The sequence below is a fragment of the Zea mays genome, chromosome 5, assembly GCF_902167145.1.
Source record: "Zea mays cultivar B73 chromosome 5, Zm-B73-REFERENCE-NAM-5.0, whole genome shotgun sequence".
Lineage (NCBI taxonomy): Eukaryota > Viridiplantae > Streptophyta > Magnoliopsida > Poales > Poaceae > Zea > Zea mays.
In genome coordinates, this window is record NC_050100.1 from 215,403,440 (window position 1) to 215,424,194 (window position 20,755).

At 46.1% G+C, this 20,755-nt stretch overlaps 1 protein-coding gene and 1 long non-coding RNA gene across 2 annotated transcripts; one reads left to right on the forward strand and one right to left on the reverse strand.

Moving 5' to 3' along the window:
- Positions 1-66: 66 nt before the first annotated feature.
- Positions 67-19,928, forward strand: LOC103627728 (uncharacterized). The gene is made up of 9 exons (XM_035959279.1): positions 67-395; positions 1,159-1,185; positions 1,287-1,409; positions 1,749-1,989; positions 10,470-11,298; positions 11,942-12,000; positions 12,174-12,638; positions 19,236-19,274; positions 19,359-19,928. Exons 1-9 carry the CDS (start codon positions 334-336, stop codon positions 19,452-19,454), a joined length of 1,941 nt encoding a protein of 646 aa, XP_035815172.1. The 5' UTR covers positions 67-333; the 3' UTR covers positions 19,455-19,928.
- On the reverse strand, positions 15,931-17,150 carry LOC118472106 (uncharacterized). The gene is made up of 2 exons (XR_004849712.1): positions 16,181-17,150; positions 15,931-16,088 (listed from the first exon to the last, which is right to left on the reverse strand). It is a non-coding gene; the product is annotated as an uncharacterized lncRNA (long non-coding RNA).
- Positions 19,929-20,755: the final 827 nt, after the last annotated feature.

Sequence of the window (20,755 nt, forward strand, 5' to 3'; positions counted from 1 at the left end):
TACAGGCCCATTAGGTCCGGCCCAATCCGGTAATACTTCATGGGCCTCTGCTATCACGTGCGTCGTGCCACGACCTTGGTCCACATGTCGTATTCGGATGAGGCATTGAGATAGAAGAGCAAGATTGCAAGAAACACTTGTCACGTCAGGTCGACGACGAAAGACGCGGAGGTTGGTGGTGAAGGAAGAAAGAAAACGAAAGGCGGCCTCCCACTCGCAGTCGCAGTCGCAGGTTCTAGACCACCAAACCCAGCGGCTCCCGCTCATCTCAGTTCGGCTTCGGCCTTCGCATTCCTCTACAGATTTCGCAGTTTTGCTGGGGGTAACTACGGAATGGGGGGCGGATCCGGATCTTTCCTCAAGGTCTTGGTCAACAACATGGATGTCCTCGCGGGGTACGCATTCCTGATCTGATTCCCCGACTTCAGATTCTTAGCTCTTAGAGCTGCTCGTCTCTGCGTTCCCCGTGCGACTCGTGAGCGGTGCTGCTATTCCACTCGAGATGCGGAGGTTGTTCATACCAGTAGCATCAGTAAACAATTTGCGTACTTAGGGCGAGTGATCGTGAACCTACCCAAATACCTGATGCGGAGCTGAGCATGGTCGATGAAATGGTGAAATGCCATGTAGCATCCGACATTAGGACTTCGGCAATTTGGCCCTAGTCTTGAAGGAGCGTGTTAAACTTCCAAAAAGGAACGAAGAAGGATAAGGGGAAAAAAATGATATGTCCATCCACGACCAAGATTATGTGAAAAAAAAATTCGTTAGCAAGTAAGATTTGACCAAATGATGGAACTCATGATGCTGACATTCTGTTAGTGACGCTGATGTTCTTTCCTTTTTAGATTAGTGGATCTTTGATGATGGTTTACCGACCCTTTTTTTTAAACATAAGGATGGAATTTTAAGCTACTAGCTCCTTATGATTTTACAACTTTTGCAGAATTACTAGCATCTTCCGTTGCATATCAGTATCATAATCAGGATAGCTTCCCCATGTAGCACATGGCAATATAAAAGCACGTGATATCCTGAGAATATGGATAACTTGTGGTTGCTAAATGTTATAGCATTTACCTTGTGGTTTTTGTACATCACTGAATGTTCAGCTGCAAGTTGAAGAATTTTTAATCCTCTATTTTATTGTCTCTGCAGGCCTTTGGTTTCACTTGCGTATCCTCTGTAAGTTAACCCACTAACCTTTTAGATAAACATATAGACACTAACTGTATTCCATTTGATGGTTATTGTTTCTGTTTTACCTCATTGGCCGTTTTCCACAGGTATGCCTCTGTTAGAGCAATTGAAACAAAATCTGCTGTGGATGATCAGCAATGGCTCACGTACTGGGTGCTGTACTCATTTATCACTCTATTCGAGCTCACCTTTGCTCCGGTACTCGAATGGTAAAACAACAAACTTTCAGCACGAGTGGGCATTTCACCAGCTTTAGTTCCATGTGCAGTTTGGAACTTACCATAATGGTCATATGTGGAATATTTTTTAGGGCTATAAACAATAGTACCTTAATTTCTTTGCTAGTGATCTTAAATGGTTTAGGGCCTGTTTGAATGCACTAGAGCTAATTGTTAGTTTGCTAAAAAAATTGCTAGTGGAATTAGCTGGTTAACGAATAGCTAGCTAACTATTAGCTAATTTACTAAAAGTAGCTAATAGCTGAACTATTAGCTAGATTGTTTGGTTGTCTTTAGTTAATTTTAGCAGCTAACTATTGCTCTTTGCAGGCTTCCTTTCTGGTCTTATGCAAAGCTGTTCTTTAATTGCTGGTTAGTATTGCCACAGTTCAATGGAGCTGCACATGTTTATGAGCATTTTGTGAGGCCAATGATTGTAAATCAGCAAGTTGTAAACATCTGGTATATTCCAAAGAAGGATGAATCAAGTAGGCCTGATGATGTAATTTCAGCTGCACAGAGGTACATTGAGCAAAATGGATCAAAAGCGTTTGAGAATCTTGTTAACAAGGTATTATCTGTTTCCTGTTAAATTTTACCATTCTCTTTTGTGAAAATAGTGGACACTTGATGACTCGGGCTGGGAGAGCTATCCAAGTGCAGTATGTGCTCATGGCAACAGTTATGTATCACGCCGTGGCTTTGGATTTACCTAAATGGGCTATCAAAGCCATTGACAAAATTAGACATGGCTTTCTTTGGAAAGGACGAAAAGATGTGCTCGGTGGTCACTGCTTAGTTGCTTGGGGCAAAGTGACACGTACAAAGGAGCTTGGTGGTCTTGGCATCTCTGATTTACAAAAACTGAATTGGGCCCTACGGGTAAGATGGTTGTGGTTGGAAAAAACAGACCCCTCGAAGTCTTGGGCTGATTTGCCTCTCCAGAGTTCCAGCATGCTGAAATCTATCCTCTCTACAACTATGATTACAGAGGTGGGTGATGGTCGTAACACCTTATTTTGGAGGGATAGATGGTTGATGGGACAGAGGATTGAGGACCTAGCCCCTCATATTTTCGCCCTCGTCCCGACTAGGATTGCCAATAGGAGAACGGTGGCAGAAGGACTAGTGGAGATGGCTTGGATCCGGGACCTGAGAGGCACCATCACTTGAGCTGTCATCTCTGATCTTTTGACTTTTAGTGAAGTTATTGCAGAATTCTCCCTTAGTCATGGAGTGCCAGACAAGCATATCTGGAGATGCCTCGTCCGGCCAATACTCTTCAAAGTCGACTTATGATATGCTATTCCTAGGATCCACTTCTTTTGGAGCCTTTGAGCGTGTTTGGAAGTCTTGGGCACCTTCAAAGTGCAGTTTCTTCCTTTGGCTTGCCATGCACAGTAGATGTTGGACCGCAGATCGTCTTGCTAAAAGAGGACTACCCCACCCCATTGCGTGTCCCCTTTGCGACCAAGAAGAGGAAACAATACAACATCTTCTCATCTCTTGCGTTTTTGCAAGACAGTTCTGGTACCTCTTGCTGCGCAGGTCCGGGTTGCCTAATCTTTCACCGGACAATGCTCTTTGCAGCTTAAAAGACTGGTGGAGCAGGGCTGTGGAGAAGGTTCCCCGAGATCTCCAATCAGGCTTCAATTCTCTAGTAATTCTTGGCGCTTGGAGCCTTTGGCGTCATCGCAACGACTGTGTGTTCAATGGGAGGTCGCCGAGCCTAGCAAGTGTTCTCACCCTCGCTGGTGATGAGCTTAGGATGTGGTGTCTTGCCGGAGCTAAAAGGTTGAACCTGCTTTCAGCTGTAGTGTTTGTGTTTGACCCCGGGTGATAATCTTGTGCCTTGTTCAGAGTGTTTGTGTGTGGTGGCTGTGCTGTGTCTTGTTGTGTCGTGTGGATTGAGTTGTGTGTGTTGTGTTGTACCTTCTTCTATCTATTAATGGAAAGATACGCAGATTTCCTGCGTGTTCGATAAAAAAAGTAGGTGATACACTTTGAAATAATGTCGCCAGAATATCTTAGTTTGTTCTCAAAGGATTTTTTTCTTTCCAGTTTACTTTCGATCACAAGTATAAGTTCACCTTGGTTTAGTCTAATTCAAACTTTTCTAACTTAGACCATTGGTATGCAAGAACTTTATATAAATTGATAACATTATTACGAATAAGAGAGACTGAATTGGATAATGTATTGAGGCCCAATGGTGACTATATGACGAGTACATGAGACACAAGACACAAGAGGGAAACCCTAGACTAGGAGACTACACTATATCCTTGAATATAATACCTTAAGACCCCTATCAAACGCAACGTAATCGAGGGTATTGGTGTAATCTCCTAGTCTAGGATGGACGAAGCACAACGAACCTGATGAGACAATGACGGGACGACTGGGAACACTGGCAAGCTAGGATGGGACCGTCCATAGGGTGGGCCGACACACTAACGAGTGTTGGACGAGCACACGGTCTATGTGTGTGGACGGGCCAGCCGTGTTGACGAGGATGCCACATGTACGACATAGAGATGGGTGCGGAAGTGCTGGCAACTGTATAGTGCACGACAGGCCACACAGATATGCGTGACGACTATTGAGGCCGCAGATGGGCAATGCCATGCTCGATATGGTCGCGACGACGTGGATGAGGACTTGCGACATTCGTGTATGGATGAAGGGCTCTGCCTTCGCTCAGAGAAGGCTCACAACAGATTCGTGCGCCTTTGCGGATGAAGATGGTGGACAGTGAATCCCATGATGTGCGCGTCGGCGACGTCAAGCCCAGAAGCAGATCTGCGTCTGGGCAGCCTGCAACAGGCACACGAACGGTCGTGGTGTCGATTGGCTGATGGGCGTCGGATGACGTGAGGACGACACAGATAAAGTTGAAGGGCGGACTCCCCGTGACGATGGCGTTGAAGATCCATCCATGAAAAAACCCTAGAAGGCTGCCCCCAGAATGGAGATGTATTCTCCTGGGGGAAGTGCAGGGGTGGCTGGATCATAAAACATAGAGCTGTGATACATGTCACAAATAAGCGAAACTGAATTGGATAATTGTGTTGAGGCATAATGGCAATTGTATATAGAGTTCATCAGAGACACAAGAGAACCGTAGACTTGGAGATTACACTAAGGCCTTGTTTGGATCCTTGGAATTGAATTCCATTCTGTTAGGGTTTGGGTTAGTCCTTGTGTATTTACCTATATACCCCTCGATGTAATGGGCTTTGTCCAACTCTTGGCTTATATATATGCACTCCCAACCCTGATTAGGGTTAGGGTTTCATCACTTCTAACTTGGTACCACAGCTAGGTTTTCAGATTTCTCTCTTCCTCCCTCCCACCTCCAGCCGCTGCCAGCCTCTCCCTGCCCCTGGCCACGACCACCTCCACCCCTCTAGGCCACTGCCCCTCCTCTCCATCTCCTCAGCAGCCACCGTGTCCTTCGCAGGTCCGGCCGGCTCCAGCATCCGTGCCTCCCTCGGCCACGTCGCGTGCGGGCTCGCGACCACACCTCCGCAGATGGCCGCCGCCGCCGGGACTCTCCTGCGCGCGGGCTCGCGGCCGTGCCTCCACTGTCGGCCACCGTTGTCGAGACTCGCCTCCTCCCGCACCGCGTCCCCAGTCGCCGGCCGGCCGTCGTTCGCATCCTCTGCGCTTCCTCTTTGTTCAGGGAGACCCGCCGCCGCCGAGATCCCGCTGCCGGCACCACTCAACACCAGCCGCGACCCTCCCCAGTGACCACCCAGCCTACGCGCCTCCGCCAGAGGGCCGTCGCACGCCCTCATTTCCTAGCAGACGCGCGCCCTCCCTCCCTAGCCGACGGCCCCCTGACCTCCATCGGCTTGGCCCCCTGCTCTCGCCGAGATCCAGCCGTCTAGCTCGACGATCGTCGTTCCTATTAGGCATCGCGCGCCATCTTCTTCACGCCGCCCCGCAGACCCACCTCCTCTGCTCGGCACGAACCCCACCGCCTCGGACGTCGTCGCCGCTGCAGTTCGCGCCAGTGCACTTTAGTAGGCCGACATCTTCCCCGGCTCTGCGCAGGTGCCTCCTCCGCTGCTGCACTGCCCGTGTGCGGCTCGCCCGCTGGCTCCATCACAGTGCCGCGCCGACCTCCCCTTCCGACCATCGCCGCAATCCATGGTCGTGGCCTCGCCCGTGCTGGCCTACTTCCCCTCGGCGGCCCCCTTGTCGGAGGCCTCCGCTTTTAGCACTGTTGCTGCCCTCTCCGACGACGCTCTGATTGCGGCTGTGGCCACCTTCTCCACCTACGTCCCCACTGACGGTGCCCCGCCCATGGCCCACTCCCTCACCGAAGCGCCGCCTACGCCGATCACCGGTGGCCCTACGCATCCCATGGCTCCTGACGTCCTCGACCCTGCCTTTGCCCTGACCGCCGGCGCCACCACCTTCCTAGCTCTGCTAAGTTCCGTTGGGAACGCTATGCGAATCCTCCTACACGACGACCAGCTTGTCCGGGGCATTTTCGTGGCCTTCGATTGGGCATGAACCCTATTCTCCGTGATTGCGTCGAGCTCCACCCTCAGGCGGGCCACCACATGCCTGGACCGCTTGCCTTCCCCCGTGTTGTGATTGCCTCCCTGGTGATCGAGACCCCGTTGTCTCCCTCCCCACCTAGTGGCTATGTCGGAGCACCTCCCCTGACTCTCTCTTTGCACCACGTGCCTTCACCACCTCTCCCTCTCCAACCGATTCGGTGGTCGACTCCGGAGCCTCCTTCCACACCACTCCTACCACCAGCTCGTTATCCCACTACCTTCCTCCACACCCCTCACATCCTTCCTCTATCGTGGTGGGGAACAGTTTCACCCTTCCGGTCACCTTAGTAGGTGCATCGGTTCTCTCGGGACCCTTCTACCTTAACAACGTTCTTGTAGCTCCCCATTACTCATCCTCTTCTCTCGGTTCGTCGCTTCACAAGTGACAACCACCGTTCTATAGAGTTCGATCCCTGGGGGCTCACCATACGCCACCTTCCCACTCGTGCTGTGCTCGCTCGCTATGACAGCTCCGACCCCCTCTACTCTATTCACTTGCCATCCACTTCCCCCACCAGTGTATCCTCCCCTCATGCCCTCGCTACTACCACCACCTCCACTGTTTGGCATCGTCGTCTCGGGCACCCTGGACCTGACGTGATGTCCTAGCTCTCCAACCGCTTAGATATCTCATGTAGTCGGGGCTCCTCTGAGCACCTCTGTCATGCTTGTCAGCTCGGCCGTCACTCTCGCCTTCCTTTTTCCACCTCCACGTCTGGGGCTGCTCAGGTCTTTGATCTTGTTCATTGTGATATTTGGACTTCTCCTGTCCTTAGCCTCTTTGGCTACAAATACTACCTGGTCATTCTGGACGACTTCTCTCATTTTCTATGGACTTTCCCTCTTCGGTTGAAGTCTGACATGTTCGCCACCCTCAACCCACTTCTTCGCCTGGGTCTCCACCCAGTTCTGTCGCCCTGTCCGTGCCCTCTAATGTGATAATGGCCGCGAGTTCGACAACAACGCCTCTCGTTCTTTCTTCCTCACCCATGGTGTCCAGTTGCGTCTCTCATGCCCCTACACCTCTCCCCAGAACGACCGGGCCGAACGCATCATTTGGACCACAACCAACATGACCCGCTGCCTTCTCTTTTAGGCGTCTCTCTCTGCCAGCTACTAGGCAGAGGCCTAAACACCGCCACACATCTCCTCATCCGCCTCCCCTCGAAGGCGGTGAGCCATCCCACTCCCCACTTCGCTTTGTATGGCACAACCCCCTCCTACGACCACCTTCGAGTGTTCGGCTGTGCCTGCTATCCCAACACTTCCGCCACCGCTCCTCATAAGCTATCTCCTCGCTCCACTCGCTCTTCCTCGGTTACTCCCTTGATCACAAGGGGTATCGTTGTCTTGACCACGTCTCCCACCGCAGTCATTTCTCGTCACGTTGTTTTCGACGAAGATGTGTTTCCCCTTGCTGGCTTCTCCCCACCCACCAATCTCGACTCTCTCCTTGAGTTCGATCCGGTTCCTCCTCCACCCTAGCCGCCCTGCCTTCCGCCGTTGCTCGCGCCACACGTAGTTCCGACCTTAGTAACCGGGAACTGGAAACTTGGCCACGTTCCTTGTTCCGGGAACATTCGTTCCATTTCGGGAACGTGGGAACAATCTTGTTCCAGTAGTGTTAAATCCTAGTTTTTGTAGTGTACTGCGTACTGCGTACCATGTTCCCGTTCCTCGATCCCATCGATCCGGGAACCTGGTTACTAACATTCCGACGCCTCCGCTCGTGCCTCTACTCGCGCCACGCGCAGCCTCGACGCATTCGCTCGCGCCATGCGTGGCCCCGTCGACTTTGCCTGCGCCCCGCGCGGCCCCGTCGCCCGCGCCACGCGCGGCCCTGTCAACCACGCCTGTGCCGCATGTAGCTCCGTCGACCCCTCCCATGCCATGCACGGTCCAATTGACGAGCTTGGTCAGCTTCGCCGACCCCGCCCTCGGCTACCACTGTCACGAGGGGACCACTCTTTCGGCTCTTGCTGAGCTGACCCCATTGATGAGCGTGGCTTGCTTCGCCGACCCCGCCCTCGTCTACCACCGCCGCGAGCGGGCCACTCCCGACGCCCCGCTGGCCCGCATCGAGCCTCCTGTGTACCACCCGGTTGCCATCCACCGTAACCCCGGGCACGTCCACTCGATGGCGACTCGTCGCGTAGCCGGCGTTCTCCACCCCGTTGACCGGCTGATCCTGGCGACTGACACGGCTGCCACTCCTCCGGATGCCTCCCCGGTCCCCTCCGTTCGCGCCGCCCTCGCCGACCCCCAACGGCGTTGCGCTATGGAGGAGTACGTGGCCCTGCTGGCCAACCACACTTGGGACCAGGTGCCTCGTTTACCAGGCACCAACGTGGTCACCGGCAAGTGGCTCTTTCGCCACAAGCTGACCTCGGGCGGCTCCCTCGACCGTTGCAAGGCTCGTTGGGTCCTTCGGGGCTTCACCTAGCGCCCCGGAGTGGACTACGACGAGATCTTCAGCCTCGTCGTCAAGTTCGCCACCGTTCGAGTCGTCCTCGCCCTCTCTCGGGATTGGGCGATCCATCAGCTCGACATCAAGATTGCCTTCCTCCACGGCACTCTGACGGAGTGTCTACTGTAGCCAGCCCACCGACTTCGTCGACGCCGCTCGTTCGGATCTGGTTTGCTGGTTGAACCGCTCCCTGTATGGCCTCAAGCAGGCGCCGCGTGCCTGTTACAGTCGCTCCGTCTCTTACTTGGCCTCCATCGGCTTCGTCGAGGCCAAGTCGGACACATCCCTGTTCATCTACCGGCGCGACGACGACACCATCTACCTCCTGCTCTATGTCGACGACATTGTGCTCACGACATCCGCCGACCTCCTACAACACATGATCGTCGCCCTTCAGTAGGAGTTCGCGATGAAGGATCTGGGGCCCCTTCACTTCAGCCATGGCATCACATCGGAGCGCCGGACTCAGGGTCTCTTCCTCCACTAGCGCCAGTACGCCATTGACATCCTGGAGCGGGCTGGCATGTCTGACTACAAGCCCTGCTCCACACCTGTCGACACTCAAGCGAAGCTCTCTGAGGACGACGGGCCCTCGGTCGTCGACGCGACGTCCTACCGGAGCCTGACCGGCGCCCTCCAGTACAACAGGTGTGCATGCATATGCACACCCCGCGTGAGTCCCATCTCACCGCTCTGAAGCGGATCCTGTGCCACCTCCACAGCTCCCTCGACTACGGCCTTCTACTCCGACCCTCCCGACATCGGAGTTTGTGGTCTACATCGACGCTGACTGGGTTGTATGTCCCAACACGGGCTGGTCCACTTCCGGTTATGTCGTGTTCTTGGGCGCTAACCTCGTCTCCTGGCCGCCAAGTGGCAGCCCGTCGTCTCCTGCTCCAGTGCGGAGGTCGAGTACCGCGCTGTGGCCAACAACGTGGCCGAGGCCTCCTGGCTAGTGCCAGCTTCTTCAGGAGCTCCACAACCCCCTTCAACGTGCCACCCTTGTCTACTGCGACAACGTCAGGGCAGTCTACGTCTCCACCAATCCCATGCATCATCAGCGCACGAAGCATGTGGAGATCGACCTGGACTTCATTCGCGAGCGTGTCGCCGCCGATGACGTTCGGGTTCTGAGCATCTCGACCACGCTGCAGTTCGCTGATATCTTCACCAAGGGGCTGCCGTCGAGGGTTTTCGTCGAGTTTCGATCCAGTCTCAACATGTGTACAAGATAGAGTTCAAACTGCGTGGGGTGTTAAATACTGTTTGGGTTTTGGGTCAGTCGTTGTGTATTTACCTGTATACCCCTCTATGTAATGGGCTTGGTCCAACTCTTGGCTTATATATATGCACTCCCAACCCTGATTAGGGTTAGAGTTTCGTCACTTCTAACTCATTCTAGTAATAGTAATTTAGGCACATATCAATTAAGCTAATGTGGTTTTATGCAAAACATATTTGTATACTATTATTAGCAAGATGTCGGAGATATTTATGTGCTATATTTTTACTATAGAGGGTGAGCCGAAGAGCGTCATATAAATTGCAGAGTAGAAAATAGAAACATATTTTACTGATATATAAAATCATTTCCCATCCTCCACCCTATGAATTTGAGATAGGCTTATATCTGAACTTTAGAAAGTGGTGAAATGTCAAAATCCAAACCAATTAGGTTACTTTATTAAGTAAATTTCATTTCCTCCAAAATGAATGGATCCAAACGCCCCGTAATATCCTTGACTATAATGCCTTAACAAGCATAATATTGGCATTATTAAATTCATAATGAAACTATTTATATGCTATGTAACTCTTTTCATATGAGATAATACTGTTTTACAGATATTGCTGGTCAGTCAGAAAGTTTGATTTAGGCCAAACCTAGTTGGACTTATAGTTGATTTAGGCCGTGATACTTGAAGTGATGTCATGAGGGATATGGAACATTTGACTTTTTACTTATGTGTGACTTGTGACTTAAAAGCCCCTGTTTTTGCCATTTTGCAGGTTACTGGGAGTGGTGGGAAGCCGTACACCCTTTCTTCACAATTCTTAACCAATGCTTGTTGTTCACCTTTTCCATTTGGTTCAGGGAAAAAGGCTTCTATATTTTCTAATTGGCTTATAGCTCAGCAAAAGAATACTACAGACAGTGGAGTTTATTTGTATCCAGATATACAATGTGGAGAAATTGTTCATCTATTCTCTCTGGTTTTGTCAGGAAACCTTCTCATTTCACCTTTCTTGCCTAGTGAAGGAGTTGGTGAGGCTGATGAGCCTAACAGCTCTGGTCCTTTGGTCGTAGATACCAGCGGTTTGGCTGACAACAGTCATAAGCGCAAGGCTGATACAGTGAAACTGAAAAGCAGCAAGGCTAAGAAACCGAAGCCTTTGCCAAAGATAGAAAGTGACTTTTGCTACCGCCGGGAGAAAGGATTTCCTGCTATCCAAATAGGTCTAAATCTTCATAGAATTCAAACAAGCAATTTCTTGCAAGAGTTTCATGGTAAAGAATCCTCTATTTTTACTTCAAGCTGGGCAATGAGCAAAAAGAATGTTGATTTGCATGCAGAAAGGCACATCATGCCATTGTTTTCAAATTGCTTAAGTTCATATAGGCATTTATTGTCTGAATCTCAGTTGGAGAACTCATACAGTGGATGGCCTTGGGATGCCATGACAAATTATGCGGAAGAGTTATCACCAGTATCTGAGCACCAAAATGAATTGTTCACATTGTCTCCTGAACTGTTCAGGAATGCATTTCTTGTTATTCATCAAGCTGGTGGGCAAGGAGTTACCTTGAGAGAACTTTCGCAGGCACTGCATCCGTTAGGTAAGGTACTTAGGGGGTGTTTGAATGCACTAGAGTTAATAAGTTAGTTGGCTAAAAAATGCTAGTGAAATATCAACTTTGAAGCTTGGTGGAGTAGATCGGCTGAGGTTACTCCTAAGGACCTTAGAGATGGCCTTAACTCTTTGGTGGTTCTTGGGGCTTGGACTATCTGGAGGCACCGTAATGACTGTGTTTTCAATGGTGCTCAGCCTTCTATAGCTAGATTGCTTACCTCAGCCAGTGATGAGTTCAATATGTGGTGTTTTGCGGGGGCCAAAGGCTTGACCCGTCTTTCGGACCTAGCTTTTGTGTTCAACCCCGGTTAGAAGGGGGTTATTATTACTAGTGTTGTTTGTGTGTGTGTTTGTGGGAGTGGTGTTTAGGCCATTGTAATTATTATCATCCTTCTTTTAATGAAATGATACGCAACTCTCCTGCGTGTTCGAGAAAAATTTACTAAAAATATCTAATAATTAAACTATTAGCTAGGGTGTTTGAATGTCTCCAGCTAAGTTTAGCCACTAACTATTAGCTCTAGTGCATTCAAACACTCGCTTAATATGCTTATGACCAATGTTTTCCATAGTTTTTTTTACTTAATAACAGCCAGCATTACAATTTTTGTTCTTACAAATCTGTGCAGCCATGCAGCTGGTCTTAATAATTGTTGACACTCTCAAAAGATTTCAGCTGGCTGTTAAGGTAATTCTGTAGCATCCAGAGTATACTAGTGCTGTAGGTGTGGATTAAATGTTACTGTTGTTTTTTTGTTACTTATTTATTATAAGCTGTGCTGCTTTCTTGTTGAATTTTTATTTGGTTTGCTTGCCCTTCTCTATTAGCTAATGGGTGGGATTCATTCAATTGCTCCATAGGTCAATGCATATGATGGCGTTCAGATTGTGGACTCATTACATTCGTCAAAGTATCATATAGCTACACTTGCAGAATGTGATAGTTGCTGCTGTACAGATCCTCCAACTTCTCAATTTGTTGATAATGAAAACACAAAAAATCTACTGAAAGAGAAGCATACCAAGCCTATTAATTTTCCTGGTCCAATAAAAATGCTTGGTGATGGGCACACAGTGACAGTAATTAATGTTCAAAGCAAGTTGAGCCCACCTTACATGCACAGCAAAGATCCTGGGGATGCGGAAAGGTTATCTACTCCAGGAGAGAACAATAAGGAGAGTAGTTTCTATCATAATTGTGAAAGGCATTGTTATCAGCCTATATTACCATGGATAAATGGTGATGGTAGTACTAATAGCACTCTCTATGAAGGTTTAAGTCGCCGAGTTATTGGTTATGTCATGCACTATCCAGGACTATCGGAGGTATATTTGCTTTTATTGTTTGTGCCTGCTCTTTCTAAATAGAAAACTAATATTATGCTTGTTCGTTGAGTGCAATACCACAATAAGTTCTCTTTCATTTTACGGCATCGCCACACTATCCCTTAGGAAAAATAAATTTATTTTTGAGAAAGAATTCAGGTATGTAAAGTCTAGCTTAGACAGCAGGAAAGTTGTATACTATTCTAGGAGTATATATGTAGTGTTCACATCTAATTGCATTCAATTCCAGCTGTTAAAGATTTAGGATCTCAAAATCAATTTCCAGACATGTTACTTCCTCATTCTGAATTATTCAAAGTTTACTTCTGTGATGTTAGAATGTTTGGAATACTGAAGATTCACTTTAGTTATGACAATATGATTGGAGTACATTACTCATATAGTTATATCTCGGAAACCAATTAGAGAACTAATATACTAGGTCAGAGATGGAGTACCCATGTATAGGGAGCCCCATTTTTTCTACTATAGTACTTGTTATTTGGTACTTTCGGTTTGCAAATGCTTCGAATCTTTTACCACTTTATTTGTTCAGAATACTTGGCACCTGCAGCACAAACCACCCTTTACTTTGCCCATGGCTAGTTATTTAGGATGCGTTTGGTTGCGGGACAAATGAGGACGGAATAGAATGATCCCTGGGTTGGGCGATGAAATGATTTCTGGTATTGTTTGGTCGGAGGGATGAGATGGTCCTTGTTTTTTGTTTGGTTAGAGGTATAACCGGGGATGGATTGGTCTTGTCCTTTGTTTGGTTTGAGAGATAACTGTTACACTTGTCCTTCACAAAAAATGGAATTCAATCAAAATGCTTGCAGTCATTGCCCCCATCTCATGATATGTTACAACTAATATTAAGTCCACAAAACACACATATTATTAATTCCACACAATACATAATAATGTGTTCTAGCATTACACATAATACCAAGTTTAAGGTTTCCACAAAATCTGCACGTACTTAGACCACATTTCATTGTTTGATGTGGTTCAAGCAAAAGAACTGCCCAAGCCTATCTACTAATTTCCCTCACACTCCTGGGTACACATAATATCAAGTTCAAGGCTTCTACAAAATCCATACGTACATAGATCACAATTCATTGTTCGATGTAGTTCAAGCAAAAGAACCCTCCAAGCCTACCTACCAATTGCCCTCACACTCCTGGGAACTTTTCACTGATGAAATTGCGAGCCTAGATTAACTTGTGGTCGAATGGCAACTTGTTGAAGGCTCTAGCAATGTGAGGGTGCGCCACCAGATAATTGAAATACAGAGATATGTGGTTCTGCTCAAAACCTGCAAAGTTTTGCAAATTGTCAAAAAATATGTTACAATAGTTTTCAGGTTTTAGGTTACAATAGTTTTTATTGGACTAATAGATCAATAGAAAATAGGTTACAAAATCTGAAGTTAAGAACAAAGCACACACACCTGGAAGGTTTATCAAACTGTCAAAAAGATCATCTGGCACATCAGTGCCCCCCTGTGACAACCTTCTCAATAGCATTGGATAAGGTATCCCCGACACTTTTGAATGCAGCAATCAACCCCTCCTCTTCACTATCACGTTTTTTTGCCTTCTTCCTGGTCTTGCTTGTAGAAGATGTTGTGGCATTATCATCACAACTGGACATCCTTTTAGTGAAAGCATGTGCCATCACCTCTTCATTTTGAACTTCATCATCTTCACCTAAAGCTGCACTAGAATCCTTTGCAAACTTACCTGTGGCCATGGTGTTTCCAAATATTGTTTGCATCTCAGCAAAGTGTTCAAGAGGCTTGTTTAAACAATCAGCATCATTCTTGTGATCCTACATTTGGATTATTATAAATCTGCATTATGTGTACATAAGTCTGAAAGTTGAGATATGTGTAATAGGAAGATGAGAGAGTTGCCAAGAAGCAGTAACAAAGGAACAACCTATCTTCATCCCATATTGCAGATCATACACATATTACAGGTAGAACATATTGCAGATTGAACACATATAGCAGATTATACACATATTGCAGATTGAACACATATTGCAGGTAGAAGAAATAATACCTTAACATAGCCATTATAGTGCTCTTCATCCAAAGTAATAGTAAAACTATCTTCATCCCAGCCTGTACCACTCACTTTTCTTATCCTATTTATCTTGGCAAACCTTCTGGACCAAGTTTTCAGATGATTTTTGATCTCCTCGCCATTGAGGGTAGTTTGGAACTTTTCATTGATAGCTTTTGCACAACTGTTGTAGTGAACTTTCTTAAAACCAGACGATGTCCTTTCGCCACTTGACACCACATTGGTAAGGTAGGACAACATGAAAGAGGACATTGCTGATGTCCAGGTAGCATGCCCATTAGTGAAGCCTTGTCCTTCAGCTTCCATTTCTTCCCTACAAGTTTCAGGATCATACCAATCAGCAAACAATACTTCCTTACAATAACATAGCAACATTAAAATTAGCAAACAATACTTCCTTACAATGACATAGCAACATTAAAATCAGCAAACAATATGCCCTTACAATAACATAGCATCCTTACAAATAGTTCTTACAAATAAAAGATAGTAGCCAATACATCCTTGCAATAACATAGCATCCTTACAAATGGTTCTTACAAATATTACAAGATACTAGTTTTCGTTGTAGTTCTGATGGTCTGTCCACATCTGGTCTGCAATTCCTTGCCTCAAAGCAACCATAGCAGCATGCTCACTTGCTTGGCCAACTAAAGATGTAGCATGACTGTTACTAGGCCAATTAGAATCTTGTATAATAAACTCATCACTCCCATCTTGTATGACCCAATTATGAATGATACAACAAGCAACAACAATATCAACTTGTGTTGGAAAAGGGAAGAAAGGAGATGCATCATCTAAAATCTTGAATCTTCTCTTCAAATGACCCGAATGCACGCTCAATTGTGACGCGAAGAGATGAGTGCCTTAGATTAAACAACTCTTTCTCGTTCTGTACGGGATTATTGCCCCATTCGTTTAAATGGTATCTCACGCCACGGAAAGGAGGCAAGAATCCTGGTTTTGCTCCATATCCCGCATCAACTAGGTAGAATTTACCTAAAATACAATGATAATATATATATATATATATATATATATATATATATATATATATATATATATATATTATGGTCATAATTCCATAAACATTGTCATTTACAAGCAAATAAGTGAAACTATTACCTTGTGGAACGCGAAGGCCATCCACACGTTCTAAAGCATCTCGTAATACATTAGCATCATGAGCTGTTCCCTCCCAACCAGCCAACACATAAGTGAAGCGTAGATCAAAATCTACAGCCGCCATTACATTTTGAGTCGCATAGGACTTCCTACCACGAAAGGCATGCTCCATATCTCTAGGAACAGTGGCTCTTACATGTGTACCATCAATAGCTCCAATACAATCCTAGTTTAAGGGCAATACAAGCATGAAACATTAGGGGCCATATGTGCAACATGAATATATACCTAAAAACAAAAGAGTGATAAGTTTCACACCTTAAAATACGGATCCCATCTGTAGTTCCCTGCTATTTTGGTTGGAGTGTCCAATGAAGGTGGCCTAATTAGTTCCCCACGTAGCTCACCAATTGCACGAAGAACTTTATTGAAACATCGACTAACTGTTTCCCCAGATCTACCAAAATTCGTGCCAATCAACCTATTTCTAAGGTTATGCCCAACTGTATTTAGAAACATGGCCACTTGTTGTTCAACACACATATGGATAGTGTCCTTAAGTAAACCACGCTCTCTAAAATGTTTAGTTAGGTGAAAGAAACAAGCCCTTTTCATTCTAATCATGTTTATACATGTGTCATCCCTCCAAATCTTTGTGTTGAGATATTCAATTCTAGTTCTATCCCTTTCATGCATTGGTGCATAGGTAATCCCAGTCCTCCTTGCATTTCGTTTTCTTTTTCTAGAATGAATAATCATAGCCATCATTGACAGTAATATATGTGCAGCAGCAACACAAACTATAACCTTGGTCTTCTTATCCATCTACATGTAAGCATCAAATCCAAAAAAACATATGGCATGTCATGATGAATCTGGAATCATATCAATATTTGGGGAAATAATCTCAAGCAAACAACAATCATGTAGAATTGATATATAGGTGTACAATCAAGTGTTCATGCAAACTGTCCATAATAACAAAATATAAGTGTTAACTGCATGTATGCATCGGACTTGTACCTAAAACACATTCAACATTTTTTCCCTGCTGAACATTTATCAAAATATAAGTTTTTTATAATTTAATTTATCTACTCCTATATATTTCATACTTTTGTTATACATTTTTATCTTTTTCCTATTTTTAGTTTTATAGACATTATAGTACGCATGAATCTACGATTTCATTTCTTAGATATGGAATATCGCTCTTCTTAATTGAGCTTATTTTTCCATGTGAAGATCGGACATTATTCTCTGAACCTATAACATGGCAAATCAATCCACTACAGACTACAGTACTACTGATGTTGTGGCGAATCAATCCTACTACCTACAGACTACAGTACTACTTGTGATATCAGTCCACCAAAAATCAATCAGACTAGCACCAAAAATCAATTAGACTACAGTACTACAAGTTCTAGAACTCTAGGTGCAGCGTGGATGGACATGGCACCCAGGATCTGGAACTCCAGGTGCAGCGTGGATGTTCAGGCGAGGGACACGAGGCGACGGATGTTCAGGCGAGGGACACGAGGCGACGTGAGCAGAGGGAGCAGAAGAAGCAGCGTCGGATGCGAAGCAGAGCTGCGGCGTGCTCTCCACGTCGGCTGCTACCACCACACCGCCGCAGTACGAGCATAACTCGGGTGCCTGGTACGTGGCCACCACGCCCAGGGATGGAGGAGGAAGAGGAGATCAGAGGGGAAGAGGAGAGTAGAGGGGAAAGGGGACTCACCGCTCGAGGGGCCTTGTCCCGCTCTGCACCTGGAGTTCGCCGCTCGCCGGCCAGCGGGGTGAAGGAGCCGGATCTGAGGATGAGAAGGGCTCGTGAGGGGCTTTGTCCCAGGGAGGACGCAATTGTCCGTCCGATTCAGAGGGATGAATAGGGACAATATTCTAGTGATAGTATTTTTGTGGGGATGGTCCCGTCTCAGCCTTGACTCACAACCAAACACTCTAGTGTGTGGGATGGTCCTGTTCCATCCCGTCCTGACCCGCAACCAAACACATCCTTAGTTCTGTTCGCTGATCTCTTCACACAAATATCCCCTCTACTTAGAGAAAAGGTGATTTTTTTGGACATGGACTTGGTTTAAAAAAAACTCGAGGGGGGGGGGGGCGCCCTCCCGGTATAATGCCTGTGGCCGGCACTCAAGGCGCACACAACCCACTGATGACTAAGAAGAGACCGAAACATGGTCTTTAGAGAAAAGGTGATTTTTGGACATGGTTTAAAAAACTCGGCCGGGAGGGAAAGACGGCCCTCCCGGTATAATGCTTGTGGCTGGCACGCAAGACGCACACAACCCACTGATGGCTAAGAAGAGACCGAAACATGGTCCTTAGAGAAAAGGTGATTTTTTGGGACATAGACATGGTTTAAAAAAACTCGACCAGGAGGGAAAGACCGCCCTCCCGGTATAATGCCTGTGGCCAGCACTCAAGGCGCACACAACCCATCGGAGGGTTGCGTGCAGGACATAACCCGGCCGAGAAAATCCTCGTAGCTTGGCCCCCATCACTAGCAGGTCGTCACCGCTCACTCTGCAACGGCCCAACCGGAGGGTGGCGCGCAGGACATAACCCGGGAGTAGGCGGGGCACCGCGAGGGAATATTTTTAACCAAGCCAGAAATTCGCCCCTGAGGGGGATCAAACCTAGGAGGCTTGGACCTGGAGGTGCTACTCGGAAACATTTAACCACTTGGCTAAAAACCCTTTCGCACATGGACATGGTTTAAAAACACCACAACTTTGACCATTGATTTCTGTTGGAAACTCAATGTTTACATACGTCCAACTAAAATCATGACATCTTAATACATATGAAGGTGTCACAAGTTAAACTTGAACTGGTATATTACATGCTCTTGAAAGAGTCACTTCTGCGATTGGAGTGTTAAATAGAAGACAAGAATTAGTTGTCAAGAACATTTTTGGCTGCACCTGATAAAAATAATGGTTGCCTAGGTAACATTTGTCAAAGTTGACAAATATCTGTGAATGGCGATTATAGACATAAGGTATACATGCTCATACATGTATGCTCCATATTTTAGTTTTTTATATGTTGACCTCAGTAGATACAAACATATTTGCTGTTTGATGTTTTTGAAATTATTTAGCTCGTCTTCAAAATGTTGTCTCCAATCTTATTAAAAATTCTAGTGATACATTTAAAATGTGTACTATGGCTCATTTGTCTTGATCAGGCAATCCTCTCTGTGTTGTGGCTGGAAAATGGCTTATTCTCAGATATTAAGTTTCTACTCCTATTTTAGTTGATTTTTTTTCATTAGTTAACTTTTTTCTAAAAAAAAGGAAACCATGTTCTAATCGCATGCTTTACTCTTGTTGTGTTATAGGAAGATGTTATCCGTAGGATGGATGTATTGAATCCTCAGGTATCTGGCCCATTTTCTGTATGGATCCTGAGAGATTGAATCCGTAGGTTACTGCTCAATTAGTGATGCATTATCTTTTGACAGACTTGCAGGACCCTGCTAGAAAAGCTAACGCTCGATGGGAACCTTCATGTTCGGGTTTTTGAAGAACCTGTGCCAATGGCTCCGACCACACTGTAGGGTATGTTCAAGCAACACTCTAGTAAAGAGCCATCAAAATGTGTAAAGCGCTACTTTGCAAACCCAATGAGCACATTACAACTGTAACTGCAAGAAGATTTTAACTTTGTTCTAGATCCAGACTTGTGAGGGCATCAAGATTTGGAATGTTTAAATGTTACCGTCCCCAGAACTGGTAAGGCCATCTCGTGGTAAGACCATCTCCGCCGTGTAAATAGTCGTGCAAAGTACTATTTTGCACCTGTTTGCAGAGTAAAATTTAAAATAGAGAGTAAGATAGGGAGTGGAATAGAGAGTCTGCTGGTCTGCTGGAGAGCTAAGGCCCTTAACTGAACCATCATCACTTGTCTGTTTCTGAGCCGTGCTTGCTCTAAGGCCGTGCTGATTGTCGTGCTTAGGAGCAGGCATATTATGGTTGTGCAAAACATTGTTTTGCACTGTATAATTATTATTTACAAAGTGGTGTTTGAAATAGGGAATGTGATATGAGGTGTGATAGGGAGGCTGGAGATAGACTAAGACTCATTTTCAGGCCGCCGTTGTCTCTGGGTTCTGTCGTCGTAGGTTCATGCATGAAAGATGTACCTTAGGTTATGTCCAACAGCTTACGAATCAGTTCGCACATGCGCATTTTGTGCGACCACATCCCATTATGTATACTTCCAGCAAATTGTCGCGTAAAATGTGTGGTCGTTCGTGTGGCCACACGTTCTCTTCTCTGCAGGAGAGGGTGCGCACTCTCATGCTCGAGACACTATAAATGGGCGTTTTTTGTTGCGCAAATGAGCGCCATGGCGCATGCGCTTTCGCATTCGGCCACCACTGGACATAACCTTAGTCTCCAGTAATTTACTCATCTTTCATTTTAAATCTCACTCTATAAATAGTGCAGTTCATAAAATAATATTTTTACATGGTCATATGCATAATATGGTGACCATAGCCTTACTAGAGGTAGTATCCGTAGTTGTTTACTCAAAAGGAGCATGATGAAAGCATCTACACCTTAATTTGATTTTGATAGTTAAAGATAACATAATTATTATGACTAAGGGTGTTTTATAGAAACACTATTATAATGTCTGCGCATTGCGATGTACATCAATCACATTTGATGCTATAGTGCAATAGTTATACGACATTCGAGGGAGCTGTGTCAAGTTAGTGTGATGGATGCTCCCCATAAAAAAATTAAAATTAAATTAGATCCTATCATAAAAAATAAATTAAAATTAAAGTGGACATATTTCCCACATACTGTATATTAATTTGTAGATACCACACTTCATATTATCCAAAAG

Excerpts from the sequence above, each read along its gene's own strand:
- LOC103627728 (XM_035959279.1), top strand. The coding sequence starts at position 334 with ATGGGGGGCGGATCCGGATCTTTCCTCAAGGTCTTGGTCAACAACATG. Across the intron at positions 11,299-11,941 it reads GCAGGCACTGCATCCGTTAG|CCATGCAGCTGGTCTTAATA; the intron begins GTAAGGTACTTA and ends AAATCTGTGCAG. Across the intron at positions 19,275-19,358 it reads TGGATGTATTGAATCCTCAG|ACTTGCAGGACCCTGCTAGA; the intron begins GTATCTGGCCCA and ends ATCTTTTGACAG.